This window comes from Panthera uncia (assembly GCF_023721935.1).
Source record: "Panthera uncia isolate 11264 chromosome B2 unlocalized genomic scaffold, Puncia_PCG_1.0 HiC_scaffold_24, whole genome shotgun sequence".
Classification (NCBI taxonomy): Eukaryota; Metazoa; Chordata; class Mammalia; order Carnivora; family Felidae; genus Panthera; species Panthera uncia.
In genome coordinates, this window is record NW_026057580.1 from 85,943,292 (window position 1) to 85,966,293 (window position 23,002).

At 39.2% G+C, this 23,002-nt stretch overlaps 1 protein-coding gene across 7 annotated transcripts in view; it reads left to right on the plus strand.

Moving 5' to 3' along the window:
* Positions 1 to 23,002, plus strand: part of L3MBTL3 (L3MBTL histone methyl-lysine binding protein 3) — a 128,711-nt gene that overhangs the window by 14,756 nt on the left and 90,953 nt on the right. For 5 of the 7 annotated variants that reach the window (XM_049654334.1, XM_049654336.1, XM_049654332.1 and 2 more), the window contains 6 exons: positions 9,069 to 9,185; positions 15,916 to 16,027; positions 16,400 to 16,474; positions 17,959 to 18,118; positions 19,487 to 19,619; positions 21,702 to 21,786. In XM_049654334.1, the coding sequence (XP_049510291.1) occupies positions 9,084 to 9,185; positions 15,916 to 16,027; positions 16,400 to 16,474; positions 17,959 to 18,118; positions 19,487 to 19,619; positions 21,702 to 21,786 (667 nt within the window). In that variant the 5' untranslated portion in view covers positions 9,069 to 9,083. The remainder of the gene's footprint in view (positions 1 to 9,068; positions 9,186 to 15,915; positions 16,028 to 16,399; positions 16,475 to 17,958; positions 18,119 to 19,486; positions 19,620 to 21,701; positions 21,787 to 23,002) is intronic. The other 2 variants (XM_049654338.1, XM_049654337.1) reach the window with 1 other exon arrangement.

A 23,002-nucleotide genomic window follows, 5' to 3' on the forward strand; every position in this document is an offset into this window, starting at 1 on the left:
TGCTGTAGGAGCTCAGCACTGGGGGAGTCCAAGCCCCTCACTCAGAGCCACCGCCTTATCCACTCAGGGCAGAGATGAATGAAGGGATTGTATGAAGGGGGGATTATGAAGGACACACAAACTCTGTTTATCTCTTGTCAAAATAAGATAAGGGTAGATTCTTGACGTCTGTGAAGAATACATCCCAAGGCAATCGCCAATTCCCAAATTGAAAGAAATCATTGTAACATACAATTCCTTCCTTCAGATTGCAAAAGTATAACTGAAAAATGTAAATGATCTCTCTAGACCTGAACTACTTATCTTGCTTGATGAGCAATTTTTGTACTGTCTGGAGCACTTATTGAAACAAATTCACACATCTTTTCTACTTACTTCCTTTTGGAGCATTTGGTAGTTTTGTTCACACAATGTGTCTGAGTCATCATTACATTTGACATTTCAGTCTTTAATTTATCTGAAACTTCTATTTTGTGGCTAGGGCCTATCACTTTCATAAACATTTCCATACGCCCCTCATTCTGTCATCAACACTAGAATCAACTAGCAGTTAATTGTGTTTGTTTCATTTCTTAACAAGAAACAGAGTTTTATCTCTTTATTCACAGTGGCCGTAGTGTAAGACTGAGGACTGTGAGTAAGGGCCTACCTGGACCTTGGCTGACCCAGGGGCTTGTCCTCGTCCCTCAGCTTTATGCATGTCTCATTCAGAATTGTGGCTTTGCAAAATGACAAATTACTAAATGTCATGGGAACTTCAGATGCTACTCCGGAATGGTAGAAACCATAAATAGTCTGTGAATGCCAGGAATCTACTGTATACTTCTGATACCTGAATTGTAGAGAAGCAAACCCTATCCTTCCTCTTCTCATCCATCTGTAGAGCTGGTGCATTTGCATATATCGTTAAATACCTGCTATTTAAATTACCCAAGAGCTTTGGGGAAGTTGACTTCCCTTAGTGACTTCTGTGCTAAAGCTTCTGTTGTTGGCAGCAATAACAAGCTAACTATTTTCATGGGAAGACATGCCTTTTATTACGTGGACTATGCTCAATAAACCTGGAAAAGGATTTTAAAACATTTTTTTCATTAATTTATTTCTTTTAAAAAACATTTAAACAGTCAATAGGTGTGAAAGAATGTCCAGACAGTTTCCTCCCATGGCAGGCTTTTCAGCAAAGTATTGCTCCTTCCTGGAGGCAGCCACTGTTAGCAGTTTTTGAGGAATCCTTACAGAGAAAACGTATGCGTATACGAGTAATACACACACGTATATATACGCGCATATATATACACGTATATGTATTTATGTACACACACACACACACACACACACACACACCTCCCCTTTTGTTTTATAGAAATGGTAGGAGTGCCCGGGTGGCTCACTTAGTTAAGCGTCTGATTTGATTTTGGCTCATGTCATGATCTTCTGGTTCGTGAGATCGAGCCCGGCATCAGGCTCTGTGCTGAAAGTACAGAGCCTGCTTGGGACTCTCTCTCTTTCCCTCCCTCTCTCTCTCTCTGCCCTTTCCCCAAAGTACATGCACATGCGCTGTCTCTCTCACTCACTCTCTTGTTCTCTCTTTCTCTCTCATTCTCTCTCTCTCTTTCTCTCTCATTCTCTCTCTCAAAATAAATAAACTTAAAGAAAAAAAGAAATGGTAGCACACAGTTTTTATACCTTGCACAAAATTAGAGTATTAGTAGTGTCATGGAGCTTTTTCTGTATCAGAATGTAAAGAGCTTCCTCCCTGTTTTTTCTAATGGCATTATATACTGTATTGATGTACCACAGTTGTCCTTAATCGATGGACTTTTGGATTGTTTTCCAGTTATTTTAACATTACAAACAGACCCATGTGAGTATCTATAGAATAAATTTCTGTGAGTAGAACTACTGAATTGGAGGATATGTTCTTGGAAATTGATCTCCAGAGAGGTTGTTTTAATTTATAATGCCACTATCAATACATGAGGGGGCCTGGTTCCCCATATTCTCGTAACAGAATTTTTGAAAATGTTAACTAATCTCCTCACTGCCTGATGTTTCTTGCAAACTAGTGTTATATGGTAGGCCGAGAATTCCAGAGACTGAGGAAGTTCATCCATTAGATACAGTGTCCCAAGGGAAAGGCAAGTTGCACAGCTTTGGTTTGGAGACAAGGAATCCTGCAGGAGAAAGATACAGAAGGTAATTCTGAGTACAGTGTTGCATGTCATTTAATCTGTCTTCCAGCCCTTTTGTTGGAGGCTTAGGGCAAGAAGATTGTAATAAAAATGAGTCAAAGTGACAGTGAACTGTTTCACAGAGGGGGGCTTTGGAAGTAGAATACATCTGAATAGGTGCCAGCAGTAATGGTGTCTGCCTTCAGTAAAGTCAGTGGCTCCTAACAATGGGTGGCTCCTAACAATGGGCGTCCACAGAAGCACATTGGACATCAGAAGCCTTGATTTTAGCCATTTCCGGCCATGATATGAAAGCTAGTGGGAATCAAAAGCTGCATTGGTGTATTTGCTGGATATGTGAACTCCAGAGTGGTCCTTTTTGACGTCAGCAGTGGCTGGAGATCCTTAGGATTTAGAAGAGGTTATTGGGAGGAAAGTGGTAGATCTTGGCTGATAGCACAGAGGATCCCTCATGGGGCACTTCTAAGGTACTTCTTAGGAAACCTCGGCATCGTTAACAAGAGATTTGGGATGAGATTTTCTGCAGAATGAGAAATGCTGTCTGACCTGCACTGTGAGTGACTCTGTTACCTACCTGCTTTTTATGGTCCGTGGAATATAGTTATACATGGGATTGTGGAATAGTGCCAGGTGACAAAGAAAACATAAAACCTGTGCTTCTAAGAAATGTGCTTCGTTCTTAGGAACCCAGCTAATTGCAGTGAAAGGACTTTGTATATATGCAAGTGCGCACGCTTATGGAGGCTGAAAACCAGAGAGGGAGACTTAGGCTGTCATGAAGAAGCAGCTTCTGTGAAAATCATGCTAGTTGATGGCTGTTCTGTCTGATGAAGAGATGATAGAAAAATACCTGATCTGTCCTAGCCTTTCAGACTTCCTGTGGTAGTGCAAGTAGCCATTTTGCTTCAAAATCAGATAATGGGAAAGACCACATGGTAAATATTCTTATGCTAAAATATTTTATACAAATATTCACAAACCTTAGAACAATGAAGGGAAACAGTTTTTTAATAAATTTTAGATATGTGTTTATACACAAGGTATACTGTATAGCATTACCAGTGTTTTGTATTTCCAAAAACGTGTCATGAGCATTTACTGCAGGTTTTGTACAGTGCTAACTTTCCTATTTCTTCTTTCTGCTCCTTCTAGTCACAGACAGGATTTTGCTGTTGTGAATTTTATGCGTTTGTGTTTTGGGTGGGAAATTCGATTCCTGTTGCATACGTGTCTTAATGACAATTTGTTAATACGCATGTATTTGATAATATTTTATTGAAAGGATACACATTGCACTGATATACATAAATCAAGCACTTTGACCCTGGTAAACTGGTTTCTGGATTTGTCATGCCTGAGTAGTTACATGGAGAAAAGTTGGTTTAGCCAGATTCTTAGAGGGATAAGACTGAGACAAGACAGGACAATGGTTGGGGGAAAAAAGCCCAGGATTGGAATCAGACTGACCTGAATTCAGATCTTGGGTATGCCACCAAATATGCTTTTGGGTGAATTACTGAACTCTGCAACTTACTTTCTTCAACGTATACTGGAAGGATAATAGAACCCATCTTTTTGTGAGACAGAAATAAATGAAATAGTATATATAAATTGTGCTTTGAATCCTTTTCTGGAAGGTGAAATGGAATTAATAAATAACAAAGTATACGTATTATGTCTGACACTGAGTACCTGGTGAATAAATGTTATTGTAATTAAAAAAGAACAGTAAAACTTTTCTTTTCAACGGATCATTTGGGTTTTACCCAGTTTATCCACCAAGGGAAAAATTATTCTGTCTCTCTACTGTCTATCAAGAAAAAGTTGCCCCTCCTACAGCACTTACAAGGGAAGTCAATTTTGTTGCTGATCTCAAGTGAGGTAGGAGTCCTAGAGACCGTAAGGACAAGCCATAATTCACTTACTAATTCACTATTTCTTAAATTAATCTCCTTCAAGCCTTCACATCTTAGTTCCTCTTTTAAGGATTAAGTCCTAATGGTAGTGAAATCTAGTGCGTCTTCAAATTCAGACTGTATAAATTTTGAAATGATCAGAAATAGACTTAATATATAACATTTGACACTGGCTCATTTAAAGAGGACAAAGGAAGAAAGAATATGGAGGTGTCTAATAAACTTCAACAAAAGATAGCTATAATTCAGAGAAACACAGGTTTATTTTTTTTTCTATTGACCATTTAAAAATAAATTATATTCTATATCTAAAGAGACTGCCCTTAAAATGTATTTCTTTTATGGAATTTTGCAAGCACACACAGAAGTAAGATGTAGTTTAATAAACTGGGTCCCTCACACTTCTTGAGAATTACCAGCATGTTGCCTCTTTATTTTACCACTTCACGCTCTTGACTGATTTATGGCAAATTCCTAACTTAATCATTCCATCTGTCAATTTCAGTTGACAAGCATGAAGTCCCCTTTTAAAAGTGCATGCCGTGATCATCCCTCTAGAAAAAGCAGCATTTTTGTATATCATCAAATAGCCACTGGCATTTAGGCTTCCCTTCCTGTCTAACCATCATCTTTTTCTTTAAAAAATAGGTTAGGGATGCCTGGGCGGCTTAGTTGGTTGAGCGTCTGACTCTTCATTTCACCTCAGGTCATGATCCCAGGGTTGTGGCATTGGTTGGGTTCCACACTGAGCATGGAGCCTACTTCAGCTTCTCCCTCTCGCTCCCTCTGCCCCCCTCCCACGTGCACATGTGCGTGCTCTCTCTCTCTCTCTCTCTCAAAACCTAAAAATTAAAAAAAAAAAGTTTAAATCAGGGTCCAAACAGATCTATGAATTATGATATTGTGATTTATTAATGTCTTTTAAATACCTTAATCTAAATTTTAGATTTCCTCTTCCATCTATTTGTTTGTTTGTTTGTTTTACTCTGTGCCTTCTGTGCATGTATGTGTCCATGTGGCCAAAAGCCAGTTTTTATCCTACACAGCAGTGGCTCTCATACTCTTTGGTCTCAAGTCTCCTTGACACTCTTAAGAATGATTGAAAACCCCAAGGAGCTGTTGTTTGTATGGGTTATATCTATTAATATCTACTGTATTCAAAATTAAAATAGGTAATTTAAACTATGTATTTACTTTTCAAAATAACAGTAGCAGACTCATTATATTAACATGTGTCTGCACAATTTAAATGAAATGTAATCATAGTTTCCAAAATTAAAAAATGAGAGAAATGGCACTGTTTTACATTTTTGCAAATCTCTTTAATGCCTGGCTTAATAGAAGAGAGCTGGATTTTCATATCTGCTCCTGCATTCAGTCTGTTGCAGTATGTTGTTTGGGTTGAAGTGTGTGAAGAAAATCTGCTTCACACAGATGTGAGTTTGGAAAAGGGGAGGAGTATTTTTTTTTCATTTAATGGTGGACATTCTTCTATGATACTACACCAAAAGTTGACAAGTGGTAGTTTCTTAAAGGTAAGTTGCAATGGGCAGTCTGAAATCCTAACAATGAACTTTTCATACTGTGTTATATTAAAATCCATCGGTCTGTCACGTACTTTGATTGGATGCTTTACTTATGCATAATTTTGTGACATCAAGCATTGGTTATTTGGAAAATACTGCATCACTGAATTATGCAAATCTCCCAGATGTTGACATAGGTCAAATATAAAATACTTAAAAAATCCCTCTCATCAATATCACCACCCATCTCCTTAGAAAATATGTAGCTACTGGGAAGCTCTCAGGCTCATGGTGGTAGATACACGTTTTCCGGAATCATGATTATCCCTTGAATGTTCAAATGGGTCTTCAGCAACAAATGCTGTCAGTGTTTTCCTCGATGTCAACAGGCTCGCTTCGTTTATTCTTGACAAAACATTTGCCAAATAGCCAAACCCGAAGAAACGTAGTTTGTTAAATAAAAGTGCGCTCCGTGAAAAAAGCAGCTTGTTCAACTTGCATCTCAGACAGTTCACAGGTGCTTTCCCTTGGTACTCTGACGCACCAGAGCGCTTTATGGGTGCTTTCTATTTCACCACACAGAATGTTAAAAAGATATGTATTCAAATATCCAGACTTAATGAAAGTTACTATTTTGCTTCATCAAGGATGCTGTTTAGCGAAACCAGCATTTGTTTACCATCAGTACCTGGCGGTAAAGGCTGCAATGACTGCTGCCTACTTGGGAGCCGCTACTCCAGCAGTTTTACCCACTGTTGCTTTTGTACCATCCGCGCAGATGTCAGCATAGCGCAGAAGGCAAATAATGTGTTAGTATTTTTATGAAAATGATTCTGACTTCTTGGACCTTTTGAAAAGGTCTCAGGTCTTCCCAGGGTGTGTGGACCACACTTTGAGGAATGTTGCTGAAGAGTTTCTGACAGTCTGAATTTTACTTCTTATATTAAAAAAAAAAAAAAAATTATGTTTATTTTTGAGAGCGAGAGAGGGAGTACAAGTGGGAGGAGGGGCAAAGAGAGAGGGAGACACAGAATTGGAAGCAGGCTCCAGGCTCTGAGCTGTCCGCACAGAGCCTGACATGGGGCTGGAACTCACGAACCATGAGATCATGACCTGAGCCAAAGTCGGATGCTTTACTGACTGAGCCACCCATGTGCCCCATTTTGTATATTTTTATGGTGTGATTTTTACGTGTTCCTTTGTCTCAGGTATTTCCTGCAAATGGACTTGATCAGATTAGGTTTGATTTTGTTTTTTCATGGCAAGACTACTTCCTAGATGGTGTTGGGTTTGTATTCTTAGTAGTCATTGATAGCCATTGCCTGCAGCCATTAATGTATCAAGGATTGAAAATGGTAATGTTTCAGTTCTGTCATTCCTTTTTTATTTATTAGCAGGAATTCTTTCTAAACTGAAACTTCCTCTCGCCATTGATTTGCGTTACCCTGGAATACAGTTTCATGGATCTCATGCAATATAGACAGGATAAATCCTTGTTTCTTTTTCCAGATAATGAGTTGGTTCCTGTGTAGTCTTAAAAGGTGATCAGTAGGTGTTCTTGGTTTGTTGGTTTGTTTTCAATGTCAGTATGAACTCTTAGATTTAAACTTATTTGATGTGTTTCAATTCATGCAGCTACTATTCTTTGGCCAGCAGGAGCCTCTTGAGATTGGTTTCTAAGTTCTTTTGATATGATCTCTGTTGTCTTTGATAGCTTCCTTGCTTTTTTTTTTTTTTTTTTTTGACAAGAAGTTCCAGACTCATCTTGCACATTTCCTGCCACTGAACAGAAATCAGCCCCTTCTCTGGGAAGACCTCAGAGAAGTGGTATTTAGAGGCCACAGTCTGAGCACTTGGCTGCTCATCACTGTTGATTGGTGGTTGTTTCTAGATTCTGTCAGTGGGCAAGGCTAGAAAATATGCAATTTTTTTTAAGATTAAAATGCATTAAAAGATTAAAATTTAGGGACACCTGGGTGGCTCAATTGGTTAAGGGTCCAGCTTTGGCTCAGGTCATGATCTCATGGTTTGTGAGCTTGAGCTCCACATTGGGTCTCAGCTCTCAGCGCAGAGCCTGCTTCGGAGCCTCAGTCTCCATCTCTCTCTGTTCCTCCACCACTTGTGTCCAAAAATCTGTAAAAAAATTTGTTTTAATGTTTATTCAGTTTTGAGAGGTAGAGACAGAGTGTGAGGGGGGGAGGGGCATAAAGAGGGAGACACAGAATCCAAAGCAGGCTCTAGGATCTGAGCTGTTGGCACAGAGCCTGATGCAGGGCCCGAACCCATGAACCATGAGATCATGATCTGAGCCGAAGTCAGATGCTTAACCAACTGAACCACCCAGGTGCCCCTAAAAAAAAAAAGTTTAAAAATGCATCAAATTTAGGACTTTAATCCATCTTCCATTGCTTATCAATGACACCAACATAATTACTACTTTTATCCCATACCACATAGACAACAGTCTCAATACAATTACTAACAATATGATTATGGAAAACTGTTTTGCAGTTTAGAAAAATGAAAAACAGATTATCACAGTTTAGCTAGTTGACTTGGTTTTCTTAACATAGCCTTATTATTAGTGTTTGCTGTATATTTTAAGACTGTTTTCCTATTTTCCAGAACCTCAAATTGGTGGATATCTCAACTGAATTCAAAAAATCAATTTACTGAGAGAGTCAATCATACCATGTATTTGTTGAATTGATACAACAAACTTAACTGACAAATTAGCATAGATGATAGTCCTAATGGACTGGAATTTTCTTGTTCTTTTTTATCATCGAAAAGGTTTCATTTTGCTTATTAACATTTAATGTCTTGTCCTTTATCCATACCCACTCTGTCATCAATATCTTCAAACAACAACAACAAAACCCCCTACTTAGTGGGCAAGAAATTCTGTTGATATATATCATGACTTTTTGTTTTAAGTGAATGTGCTATGAAAAGGTGAATTCCTTTTTTAAGAATAGAAACATTGACACTTTACAAATTTTAGGTATATTCTTTCCTCTTTAATTTACCAGGGATTAGGGGGTGCTTGGGTGGCTCAGTTAAGTGACTCTTGATTTCGGCTCAGGTCATGTTCCCACAATCGGCATGATTGATCCCCGTGATTGGCTCTGCACTGACAGCACGGAGCCGGCTTAGATTCTCTCTCTCCTTGTCTCTGCCCCTCCCCTGCTCATGTGCGCATGCATACTCTGTCTTTCTCAAAGTAAATATTTTAAAAAATACATAAATTTACCAGGGATTGTACTAGAAAAAATGTTAGTGATATTTTCGAAGCACTTAATTCTAGATCTATGGATATGGGATATTGTGATCAAGACAATTATGTAATTAAGGGAAACCAAAGAAGTGACCACTAAAATAAAAACTGATTTTTACATACAGTATTTAATGATCTGCCTTTTTCCCCCTTCCAGGTTCCAAAATAAATCATGACTGAATCTGCCTCTAGCACAAGTGGTCAAGAATTTGATGTATTCAGTGTTATGGACTGGAAAGATGGAGTAGGAACGCTACCAGGAAGTGACTTAAAGGTAAGCTGTCTTTATTAAATACAATTATCTGTGTGTGCATCTGTGTGTTATTTGTTAAAAGGAGTTTGACTACATATGTAAAATAAGAATTAAAAGCATTAAGCATGATGCTCTAGGTCTTATATGATACTTAGACCTCTACAGTAAATTTTCAAGACAATTTGGAATGTTGACAAATTGGCCGAAGTCTTTTTCGCTTGGGGTGGTGGACGAGAATATTTTGGCATATGCTTATTTTGCAGAAGTCGAATTATAGCTTCCAGGGGATCACCCTTGGTTTGACTTTATCATGACGGACAATAAATATGGAAATGGTAGGCTTAGAAGACCTGGCTTCATATATTTTGTAATAATGAACTTGAGAACTTTAAATGAATAACCACATTCCCTGTGCCCTAGTTTTCTCATTTGAAAACTGGATAATGTTAAAATATTGAATAGACAGGACTATTTTCCTCCCTTAAATTATTTATACGATAAATATGAATTTTTATATAATCATTTGTTCAAAAGCTGGTCCTTCCTGTAAACCAGGCTGCTTTTATATAGAGGAGAACTCTCTTCAGAGAATGATGCTTCAGTGTGCCTCTTTACTATGTGCTTATCCTTCCCCTTTTCCCAAGGCTTCCCGAACCCACTCTAGACCCACCTCTGCTGCCCTATGAAACAGTTACGCAAGCACTCATCCAGGAAGCCAGTCCACCCCACCTCTCATTTCTAATTTGCTTTTGCTCTAATCCTATCTCTGGGACCTTGAACCTGTCTGTGGCCTTTTAGACTTTGTTTGTACTTGGTCACTCAGGTTTTTGAACCTCTGATCACCCTAACTGGCTGTCAGTTGGCTTTTCCCTCTAGTGCTTGATGTTCTGGCCTATCTCGAATAGAAATTCCTGCCCCCTAATAATTGGCTTCCTGGAATCCAGTGGCTACTTGACGAGTATTTCAGCCAAGCCCAACCTAGTTCATCTTCAGTGGTGAGATTTGGACAGTCTGTCACTGGAAAAATACCCAGATTTTAGTTGGGTTAGGTTGAATTAAGTGCAATGTGCCAACATATCTATCTGTTTAGCTTAACAAAAATATCGCAGTGAGGTTCAGTGAATTCTGAAAAGGAGATACGGTTTTTAGTTTTAGTTCTGTATGTCCTTGAACTAGTCAGTCAATCTCTTCAGGCCAGTTTCCTCTTTGGTAAAATAAGGAATTAAATGAATACTAAGGACTTTATCTGCTCTAACATTCTCCAAATGTTCATCTGGATTAGATATGATGGGAATTGAGTGCTGAAATTTTTCAGAAAGAAAAACCATTCCAGACGCTCATAATGTCAGCCTCATAGTAGCTATATGAGCTTTGTCAAGTTATTTAAATTCCCTAAGTTTCAGAATCTTCATGTATAAAATGAGGAAATAGAATCTATGTCACAAGGTGGTTATAAGGATTGAAAAATATAACATATGGAAAACATTTAACAAATTGTATTTTTTCTGGCTTTGTGATATATTATGTAAATTGACTTTTTAAAATTGCTTTATTCTCATATTTTGCTTGTACATTTTTGTCCCTTCTTCTCAATAGCTTTTTTTTTTTTTGATGTCAGGTGGATGATGAAATTTATAATTTTTGTTCAGTTAGGTTTTGAACTTTCAATCCCTAAGAAATTTAAATTGCCTAAAGGTTTTCTAAGCAATAGATCTTAGGAATTAGCCTATTACTTTTATTAAGGTAATCAGGTAATTAAGCCACTTAGTGGGTATTATAATCTGGTTTATTTTATTTGACTTTTAGGCTCATCTAATTATGTGGGTAATTTCCATGTATCCAGTTCACTTCATGTACTGTAGACAGTTTGAAACCCCACTTCTAAAAAAAAAAAAATGAAAAAAAAATTTCTGCTTCATAACCATTTTTATCTGAAGAGATTCAGATAGTCAATTGATTGTGTTAATTTAGGAATCTGAATCACTTGCTCCTAATATTAATATCTGAGTTGCTTCAGAGATCTGATTGAGAAATTGATTTTTCACAAAATTAAGATATTAAAAACTTTGAATAAAGCATGAAATTTGCTCTTTCACATCATGCTTTGCCTACTTTACATTATTTAAAAAAAAATTTTTTTTTTAATGTTTATTTATTTTTGAGACAGAGAGAGAGCATGAACGGGGGAGGATCAGAGAGAGGGAGACACAAATCTGAAACAGGCTCCAGGCTCTGAGCTGTCAGCACAGAGCCCGACACGGGGCTCAAACTCACGGACCACAAGATCATGACCTGAGCCGAAGTCGGCCGCTTAACCGACTGAGCCACCCAGGCGCCCCCCTACTTTACATTATTGAAACTACTTTTTTGTAGTGGGTGTAGGCATGTAGATTTCCTAATAAACAAGGTGCTATCCTAAGACAAGAAGCTCAGGTTAGTTCAGCCAATACAATCAGCTGCTACATAGAAGTCAGTTTTTTATCATGTAAACAGGTTTTTATATGCTTCGGTTTATTACCATTTTGAAAGTATGTTTCTCTGTAAAAGCCTCATGATTGCTGGCCAAATTATATCACTCTTCTGCTTAAAAACTTTTAGCAGTTTCCTGTCTTTCGTGGCAAAGTCAATCCCCTTAAGTTTACCCCAGAAGTTTTTGGTGGTCTGGCCCCTACTTTCCCCTGGCTGCGTCTCGTTTCACTCCTCAGTGCCATCTTGTTTCCTTTCCAGCCCAACTGTCTAGTTGAAGGCTTCAAACCTTCGTTCCTTTATACTGTTTCCCTTGCCCCTTTTCAGGGAGGCTAAACAGCCTTTATATAAAACAGAGCGCAAAAACTTTTTCCATTCAGGTGCAGTAGGGGAAAGAATAGAGAGCTTACTCTCTGAAGAACACTTTATCTGTATCCTTGTATTTAATCCTTTCATTTAATCCTTTTGAGGTAGTTCCTATCATTGTTGTCAGTTTACAGATGGGAAAACAGAGGCCCAGAATGGTTAAATCATTTGCTCAAGGTCAAGATAATTGGCAGAACTAGGTCTAAAGCCAGGCTTTTCTGATACTGGAATCGATTCTCTTACCACTAGTATAGTATAGTCTAAAGAGAGAAAATGTTTTCATATCAAAAGAGATACAGAGAAAATGTTACAGCGATTTAGAAGAGGTATCATTTTAGCTGGGGGGATCAGGAAGGCTTCGGGGAAGTAGTTGTCATTTGAGCTTCAGGTACCCGAAAATAGGTCGGCATCTATATGAAGACTTTTGTGGGTCAGGGACAGCAGGCAAGAAAGAGAAGGGCATCGAAAAGAAGGACTAGCATAAGAAAGTATAGTGTTAGGGGAGAACAGCAAGTGTCCAGGGGCCTCCTTGAAAATATTATAGTCATTAACAAGACATTTTTGTTTAAGCAAGCTTTGGAAACTGCACCATTGCCTAATTATTCTATAAAATGGCAAATTAGTATTTGTAGACTAATATCTCAGGGCCAGCCATAAGAACAGGCAGGCAATGAGCGGTAGCGGGAAGGTGCATGCTGGGGCTCCCTGTCCCTAAGCAATCTCTCTCTCTGAACTTGTAATGATGTCTGAAACTTATCCACAGAGGATTATTCCTCTGGGTCATAAGGATTTAGCCATTTGGAATCCCTCAGTAAAATGCAGATATACTCCTGAGAGCGATAGCATCTTATCTAGTAAGAATAGTTGCCACTTAACTGAGAGCAAGACCCTGCGGCAGCAGGGCAGAAACCCAACTGGAAACACTGTGCTCATAGTGCACGGTTTTGCTCGTTGTGATTAATGTTCAGAAAACTTTAGTTACCAAATATCTTTGCCCTTAAAACAGATTGGTAAGTAGAACTCATATTTCGACATTGAAAGTAATAAAACAAAACAAAAATACTAACCTCAGCAGTGTCTTTTAAGGATCTGTTCTTAAAGATAGGCAAAAAGCAAAGGATCCTTTGCCTCTACAAGCAAAAATAAAGAGAATTGAATCAATTAAAGGTAGTTCAAGCCAGGCCAAACAAACCTTTGCAGTCCCTTATATCTTTCAGGCATAATTGTTTTCTGATTGACTCAGATGTTTCCACTAGTAGAACAAATTACAGTGTCAGCTGATGTGTTTGATGTACTTATTTAATAAATTTCTTTTGTAGAGTTTATAATTTTGATGTTCTTGATTTGGAATGGAGTCACTCAGTAGATTGTTACGCTGCTTTTTGGATGTCTAGGTTAAAAGAACTCATAACTTTGAAAAAAGGAATAAAAGTGATTATTTCAAGTTTCCATAGCTCCAAAACCATTCATGAAAACATTACCCATTTCTGAGTGTTTTATTGGGGGGAAAAATGTTAGGGAATGTGTCAGTCTTTCTGGAATGCTATCTGTGGAACTCCAGTAATGTTAACAGCACCTAACAACCTATGTTGTCCAGCATTTTCAGCAGTACTAATATTGTGAAAGACAGTAAATCCAAGTTGAGAAGCCAGAAAAAAAAAAAAAAAAAATTGATCCCTGTGTTTTTTTTGCATATGACAGGATACTTTGAAAACACTTTGCGGTTAATTTTTGAGATAAAGTAACTTGGTTAGAGTAATGTTCTTTACTTTTTCAAGGTTACAGGATGCCTTTGAGACTATGATGAAACTGAAGAACCCTATTCCCAGAAAAATATGTATGTGTCCATGACATCATTTTGTATGAATTTCATGGGATTCTTCAATCCCCTGAAGTCCAACTATAGATACCTGACTTGCAGGAGTTAATTGTGTCCCTAAGTGTCATGACACCTTTCATTTGTGCTTTGGCTATAGGTCAGTTACTGGCAATAAACATTATAAGGAAAAGACAACTAGGATTAATTGTTGTATTGTGGGGATATTACCTTTTAACTTTGAAAGTATTTGAGCTTAAAGCTTCCAAGTGTCATAACTCTGGATTTTTATTCAAAGATTCCACTCGGTGGTGTTCTCTTTCTCATTGTTGGAAATGCAGGGTGGCTTACAGTGTAGCAGTAATTTGGAAACTTACACCACAGGAGATTCTCCGTGTGATGAAAATGGTGCTATTTTTCACATTTTGTATTTTTCAAATAAGTATCAATTAATATTGACATCTAATAAAAGTAAAATTACCTACCTGGACTGCATTATAAAGGTGATGCCTAATGCCTTTTTAAACTTTGATTCAGAATTGATTTTCTGTGTTCTTCTTTACTATCATTAATTAGTAATCATTATGGCTTGTTTTTTCTGTTCTTGCCCAGTAGATGGTACTGTCAGCTTTATTTTGAAATATTCTGTTTTCAGAGTGGATCATTTAAAAATTTATTTTCCCCCCCAAAAGTAAAGTTATATTTAGCTCCTTTCCTCCCAGTTAACTTTTTGCCACTTCCTAGCCTGACATTTTTAGGCGAACACACTCAGTATAGTATACACATGTTACCTGGGAACTTGTATCTGAAATATGTAATAGAAGAAACCATTTTCACTTTCCTCAACTATTTCAACTTCTTCAGTCTAAAAAGCTTTTAATTATTGTACACTGTGTGCATACAGTTACTTAAGGTGCTGTTTTTACCTGGTGGAAAGAATAATTAGTAATTTCTGTTTCAGCTTTTTCTGACTTGTACTCTGAATCTAGTTTGGTTAAGTGAATGATTCTGTTGGCATGTTGACTAAATAGATGTTTTAGATTGCAAAATGGAAGGTCTTAAGCCTAACTGCTACATATTTGCATACTCCTATATTTCTGTGAAAGCTCTAAAAACGTTAAGCGAAAAGTCGTATAATCCTTTTGAATTGTGAACTTTCCAGTTCTTCGTCAACTGTCAAAATTAGTGGATCCCTAATATCATTCTATTTTATGGGAAAACAGAGGAATATGGAAAACTTTGAACTTCATCAATAGGAGAGTACACCTAGTTGTTTCAAAGAGGATGGAGGGGTCCCTGCACATAGATAGTGGGTAAGCCTTCAACATGCACACACAGTACAGCCAGGCTGTTAGAGGAACATACTAGGTTTGCAGCTTGCCATGAGGTGAGAAGAAATTTTCAACATTTGGGGTCAAAATGTCCATGAAGTCAAAACGCCTGTACTTTTTAGTGATGGAATTGACCTGTAGCTAGCAGATTTGTTCAGATCTCGTAGACGTTACCTGTTGTTTGGAGGATTAGAGGTGAATGGGGTGGAGAATTCCAAAGAGCAGTGAGAGAAAGAAGTGGAGAGTTGGGGGTCACATGGCTCACACTTCAGCCTTCCTCACCTACCTCCGGGAATATAAGGATATACGCGTGCAGGTCATTATTTCCGGAATAGAGATTTCCTTCTCTTGGACTAGGTGAGCTCGGGTGAGATAAGTTGATTCCCGGGAAGATAGTAATTCTCCTTTTAGTAATTTTGGTTACTAAGGAAGTAGTAATATGAAGTAGGAAACAAAAGTCCTAGCAACAACTGGTGTTCAGAATTATAGGCCACATTAAGAAAGCTGGCATCTCTATAGCACAGTGCAGGGCTGGTTGTATGGTACCTTAAGAAGTACCTTGCTGCTTTGTTCTCTTTTTACTTCCCCAAATCCCCAAATCTGTAAAATGCAGAGGACTTACTGCTGGTAGAGGGCTTACCTAGATACAGTTGCTCAAATGAACTTTTAAAGTATAACTAATTTGCTTAAAGACTTTATGTGTCCACCATGAAATGACTACTGTCCTGAGCACCTTTGTAAGTTTTGCCTCTTTCTACCATATTGTCGCTAGTTTCGGGTAAACGAGTTTGGAGCCCTGGAAGTTATCACAGATGAGAGCGAGATGGAAAATGTTAAAAAAGCAACAGCTACCACAACTTGGATGGTACCAACTGCTCAGGAAGGTAAGACTGGGTCGTCTGCATTGCCATTTTCTTTCTTTTGAGAGTTTTAAAATAAGAATTACCTAGGTTTTACAATAGGCTGGAACTTTGAAGATCCTGGGTGATTTTCATGTCACGTGTTCTTAGGTGAATTTCTATAACAAAACTCATATGGAACCAACTTTTATATTTTAAAATAACTATAAACTGTCTTCTTTCCTAATGCCAGATCTGTAATAGCACAAGGTTAATTGGAAATTATTACCAAGTAAATCCAGTGTTGCAATAGCCTACCCAGGTGATTTAGCCAAAAGCCTGCCACTTTTTTCTCATCTACTCCGATGGTTGTAACTAACACCTATATGCTGATGACTCCCAAATCTATATCTCCAGCCCCGACCTCTCCCCCGAGCTCCAGGCCCGTATTTCCACCTGCCTACTGGACATCTCCACCTGGATGTCCCACAGGTACCTCAAACTCCACATGTCTGAAATGCGATTCATTTTCTATTTCTTTCTCCCCTTCCCCCAAACCTGCTCTTTCTTCTGTAACCCATATTTCAGTTGATGGTAGCACCATCCCCCCAGTGGACAAGCCAGAAATCTAGGAGTCATCCTGAATTCGTTCTCCCCCAGCCCCATGGCCTGTTACTCCATCCTGTTGGTTTTTATTCCCTAAATATGTCTCAGATCTGGCTTCTTCTACTAATGACCACTGCCACTGCCTTAATGTAGGCCCTTAGCAGCTCTCACCTGGACTATTGCAGACTCCTCCTCGAGAATCACTCTGCTTCTAATTTCACCTAATTTATCCCGCACCTTCAAGTCAGAGGAACTTTTGTAGATTGCTTTTCTGACACTTCACTGACTTCGTACTGTCTCTTTAGCTGAGCCTGCAAGGATCTGGGTGGCACGCGTCCACCTGCTTGCCTTGTCTCTTCGCTCTCTGTTCTGTTCTCTGTACACCGTGTTCTGGCAGTGCCAGCAGCACTGGGTTCCATGGAATTCTCTCAATGCATCATGTGGTTTCACACTCCCTTGCCTTTGCTCTTGCTGCTGCTTCTGGCTCAGATGCCGTTTCCCTCTTTGTCCAGTTGGTTAATTTCTCTTGGCCTTCCAAACCCAGTTGAGGCTTTATATCAGAAAATCCTTCCCTGACCTCACCCCAGGCCGAGTGAATGACTTCTTCCTCTGTACTACTCCTGGAACTTGTTCATGCTTTGATTACTGCATGTATCACATTTTATTATAAGTATTGGTTTTCTTGTCTGTCTTCTCCTCTAGACTGTGAGCTCTCTGGGGCAAGGTCTATACTATCATTATCAGTGTCTAGCGTAAATTGGCACCTAATGTTTGCTGAATGCATGAGGAGCCTAACAATTCAGGGGAAAGGAAGTGTGAGTTCCTAAATGATTTGGGATAATTACGATTTAGGAGATCTGCTACCTTCAAAGTAAACTAGGTGTCGATTTAACCAATTTAGTAGAAAAAACCCACTCCTCAAAAGGTTGTAAACATGAAATAACATACATAAGCCTTTTTTGTCAGATACATCCATAAAATAGGATTCTGCAGATTATTAACAGTTTCATCTTCAAGTATAGTGAAGTATAGTATACTGTACTTCAAGTATAGTCAAGTATAATGAAATTTTATTTTACTTTGAACTCTGTAGAAGAAGCCTTAGACAAACTTTTATCTTTCCTGCAGAGTATTTTTTGTTGTGTAAATGATTTGAGTGGTTCCTGCCAAGCCCATCCTCTTCTCCCTCCCAAGCACAGTAGGTTGGTCATTCATTCATTCAGCAAATATTATCTTTTATTGTGTTGCTAACAAAATTATTAGAAGGAAAAGTTTGAGTGTGTTTTGGAATGTTTTCTGTCATGGTTCTAATTGTTTTTTTCTGTGTGTGTTTTTTTTGTTTTTGTTCTTTTCCCCTTTTCATCTTCTAGTCTTTTCAGAGAAGACTGGGATGCCTTTCAGGTTGAAGGATCCAGTGAAAGTAGAAGGGCTTCAATTCTGTGAGAACTGTTGTCAGTATGGCAATGTAGATGAGTGTCTTTCTGGAGGAAACTATTGCAGCCAGAATTGTGCCCGGCATATCAAAGACAAGTAGGTTTTTGCCCTGTTCCATCTATAAAATGGGTTTTATTTTATTTATTTATTTATTTTTAATTTTTTTTTTTTTTTAATGTTTATGTTTGAGAGAGAAGGAGACAGAGTGTGAGCAGGGGAAGGACAGAGAGGGAGACAGAATCTGAAGCAGGCTCCAGGCCCCGAGCTGTTGGCACAGAGCCCAACGTGGGGCTCGAACTCACAGTCTGTGAGATCATGACCTGAGCTGAATTCAGATGCTTAACCCACTGAGCCACCCAGGCGCCCCTATAAAATGGGTTTTAGAGTCCAAGGTGCTAAGGAATACTGAGGCTCCCTGACATCTGTCACACCTTCATGCTCCTTTTTTCCCCCAGAGACTTTTCCTTTAGAGATCTGTGGACCCTGATCCCGTTACTGGACCTCCTGACTTCAGTCATGTCTGATCTTAGTTGTACTGCTTAAGTCCTACCTACAAGTACAACCTCTGCCTCTTTATTTAGCCTTTTGATTCCAGTGAGTGCCCCCTAGCAAGAGAATATTTAAATTTCTCTGGGCTACGTACATTTTGATGGCGCTGATGTTTATGGAAACAGAGTTTTGTTTTTATGTTGGGGGGGTTCTTCAGTAACTCAGCTAAAACTCCACAGGTTGGGAACCAGCTGACTGAAGATGGCCATAGAGAGTGGCTTAATGAGTCACAATACCGTAGATTTCTGTAGACTGAAGATTATGAGACAGGGACGTCCGCTGTGGCTGGTGGTGCTATGTGACTCGGCCATCTGGGGACTGTCTGACAAAGTTCAGCTTCTCACCGAGGTGTATTTCTTCATATAATTGTCTAACACAAATAAGTGACTTGACACTTATATTTTAGTGGAATTTCCCAGGTATTTTAACCAGGGTAGGCCTGGGAATTGTCTGTTTTTGCTGGCCAACTTTTATTTTACAAAGTTATACTTGGCCTTTTTTAGTTGCACTTGTCATTGTTAATAATTGCTAGATCTTTGCATTAAAATTGCCCCGAATACTAAAATATCTCTAAGTAATTGATTCTTTTATTAGTATGGATGGCAGATGTGAAAGACCGATCATTTTAAACTTGTTAGAACCTGTTTCACATATAGTACTGATCCCCTTTTGAAATTAATATATAAGCTAGTTTCCATTTTCTGCTTTGAAGAGTCATATATGATAATGGTTTTAGGTGTTCCTTAGCTATGATATCCTAATGCCTACACTCTTCTCCTGGTGGTTAAATGTTTTTCCTTCTCCTGGTGGTTAAATGACTTTTTTTTTTTTTTTTTAAGTTGCATGATAGTCACCATGTAGATGTTTGACAGGTATTGTTTTCCTGTCACTATTTTGGGTTTATAAATACAACAGAGATCAGAAGGAAGAAAGGGACGTAGGAGAGGACAATGAGGAAGAAGATCCTAAGTGTAGTCGGAAGAAGAAACCAAAATTATCTCTGAAAGCTGACTCCAAGGAGGATGGAGAAGATCGGGATGATGAAATGGTTAGTATCTCTGATGCAACTACCAAAGAACTCAGGGTACTTTTTGTTGTTGCTGTTGTTCACTTATTTCTGAGAGAGAGAGAGAGAGAGAGAGAGAGAGAGCAAGCTAGGGAGGGGCAGAGAGAAGGAGAGAGAGAATCTGAAGCAGGCTCTGAGCTGTCAGTGCAGAGCCCGATGCGGGATTCAAACTTATGAACCGTGAGATCATGACCTGAGCCGAAGTTGGACGCTTAACCGACTGAGCCACCAGGTGCTCCGATACAGGGGCACTTCTTAAGAGAGTAACACCATGGTCAAAGGTGCTGGCTCTGCAGCCAGTTATCTGACTTCCAGGGCTGGTTCTATGACTCTCTGTGTTACCATCAACAAATTACCTGTCTATCCTCTTTGGTATGTCACTGTCTGCATTTCAAAATGAGAATAATAAATAATAATACTCCTCCCTTAGGGTGAGGAAGTAGGATGTGCTGAAATTTATTACTGGAGAGAAAAGGCAACAGCAAAACCTTCAGTTGTACAAATGAATCTTTAATTCCTCTTGATGGCGAAAAATGTCAATCCCATTTTGGTAAATTGCAGACAGATCTCATAAAACTATGTGAGTAGGTAGAAAATGGCATATAAATGTCAGGTATATTTAGGGGAAACTAATTCCAAATGTGCTAATTAAAACATAAATATTGCTAAAGTACATATTAATGGTCCTATACGAAAAGAGAACTTTGAGGTCCTGAAGCATTTCCCTTCAGATCAATACTGAGCAACCAATTATTTGCTAGTCTTTCTTCTAGGAGCTGGGAACACAGGGATGAACAGCATCAGAAGAACAGGGTCTCTCCTCTCAGGGACATCACATTCTTTTAAGGGGACATATAATAAACAGGAGACGTGTCAGCCTATGATAAATGCTACGGTGAGAAGTACAGGCGGGCATGAGAGTTGATTCACTGCTTCCAGTTGGGTTCTCAGGGAGGCCTCCCAGAGAAGGTGGCATGAACTCTGTGATCTTGATAATAAGAAGGAGCCAGGTCTGTTAAAAGTAGGAGTGAGGAGTCCCCTGGGCAATGGAGTGGCTAGGGAAGAGTCCCTAAGGTGAGAACATGTGTAATATGTTTTGTTGAGGAAATAAAGACAATATGGTTGACCCTTACAGGTGAAGGGAGGGTGGAGTAAGGTGAAGCTGAAGAGGTCCAGCCTATGTAATGCTTTATGATAAACCAGAATAATGGGGTTTCATTCTGTTTTGTGTGGGCTGGGACTGGAAAGTTGAAGGCAAGGGAATATGTTGATAGGGTTTACGTTTCCAAGTGATGGCTCTAGCTTTGATGTGTGACAGTGAGAATGGAATCAAGGAAGGCTGTTAGTTTATTGCAGTAGACTAGCTGAAAGGGCTGTGTAGGGTAGAAGTCACTGATTTCAGGGTAGATGTTAGAGGCAGGGTCATCAGGAAAGAGGAGTCAGGAATAACTCGAGTTTTGGCTTGAACAGTCGACTGGGTAACGATGCCATTTATTGAAGATGGGAAGGCAAAACTGGAGCACAGAAGTTAGAGTCCTTTGGAATCAGGAGTTTGAGATGCTCGTTAGGCTTCCAGGTGGAGATCCCAGGTGGGCAGTCGGGTTCATGAGTGTGGAGTCAGGGACGAGGTCAGGGGATATGACTGTGGATATTTGGCAGACAGATGATGTTTAAAACCCAGGAAGGGGGATTCGATAGAGAAGAGAAAGGGACTGGATTAGAGGAGACATCAGCAAAGGGACTGAGAAAGACGGGCCAGTGGGGTGTGAGGAAAATCAGAACAAAGTGGTCAAGGAGCTACAAGAAGAAAGTGCTTCAAGAAGGCAGGAACAGTATCTGTGCAGTTCCGGAGTGTAATTCTTGGAAACGTTCTTATTTGGTAATGACCTCAGGCCAAAAACAACACAGTTCTCATATGACCTATATTCTTACTTTCTTTAAAACTTACAAAGTGAAATTGAAGAAAAGTACAAAAAAGAATAATGCTTTCTGACAGCTCTCTAACTTTTCGTTGGTGCCAATTTCATGAGCTTGTAAAATCGTGATTTCCCTTTCTTGCTGTAGGAAAACAAACAAGACGGAAGAATCCTGAGGGGTTCGCAGAGAGCCCGAAGGAAAAGGCGAGGTGATTCGACTGTAATAAAGCAGGGTAAGTTGATGAAAGAAATGGTTTACTTGTGACTTTATGAAATGGAAAATATTTCACAAAGGTAGACATTTTAGTCTTAATTATAATGTACACAAGGGCCATTAAGGTATTGTTTTGGGTCTTTCTTTGATTAAATTTTGTCCATAAAAAGCGGGGTTTGAAGAAGTAGATAAAGAAAAAAATGGAAATGAGTAACTTTTGAATAATGTCAGTGCAAACTTGAAAACATCTTCCTATGTTTTTCTGTTGAGTAGGTTTTTTTCTCCTTCTGTGTGTTTTCTAAAACCTTTGTCCTTATATCCTAAGATTTTAAGTTTTTTTTTTTTTAAGTTTACTTATTTTGAGAGAGAGCACAAACAGGGGAGGGCAGCGAAAGAGGGAGAGAGAGAATCCCAAGCAGGTTCCACACTACCAGCATGGAGCCCGATGCAGGACTCAAACTCACAAACCATGAGATCATGACCTGAGCCAAAATCAAGAGTCAGACGCTTAACTGACTGAGCCACCCAGGCGCCCCTAAGATTTTAAGTTTTTAATGTTTGATCTCAAACTTTAAACTCCTGATGTGGAACCTTTTTTGCTTCTTTCATTGTTCCTCGGGCAGCACTTTGTTTTCATGACAAATCCAGTCCTCGGACCCTTTCCTTTTGTACCTGACTGGATGAACTTGAACTCCATGTGCATCATGGCCCTTTGGCCACTTCCATGGAGGCCTCAGCGTCCTCCACCAGGTTTTGTCTTGCCTTGTGGACCCATAGCATCTGCCTACCAGCGTGTCACGTGAGGTCACGCCACTCTGTGCAGCCCCACTGCCGACCTCTCTGTTCATGCTGTCCCTGCAAATCGGGGCCGTGAACCCAGTGCGCCTTTTACTGCGTGGACGCCTTCCTGTCTTGTTCATCCCTCCATTTCTCAAATAAAGCGTGAACTACTCCCACCTGCCTCAGGCACACAGCCTGGCGTTTACATTCTCGGGGGACATGACCTTCTGTTTTACATCACTGAGATTAGAGGGGGGTAAATTTCTCACTCTGCTCTCTGCCTCACAAATGTTTTAACCTTCTTCTCTTCTACCTTCAGGGCCCTGACTCTTTCTGGAACCTTGTTCCTTTAGTCATTTATTTTTCCCTGTTAGGTATTCAGATATTTTTCTCTTCAAGCTCCATCTTAGCCCGTTCACATCTCATCCCCTAAATACCTTTCTCCCAGTTTTGCT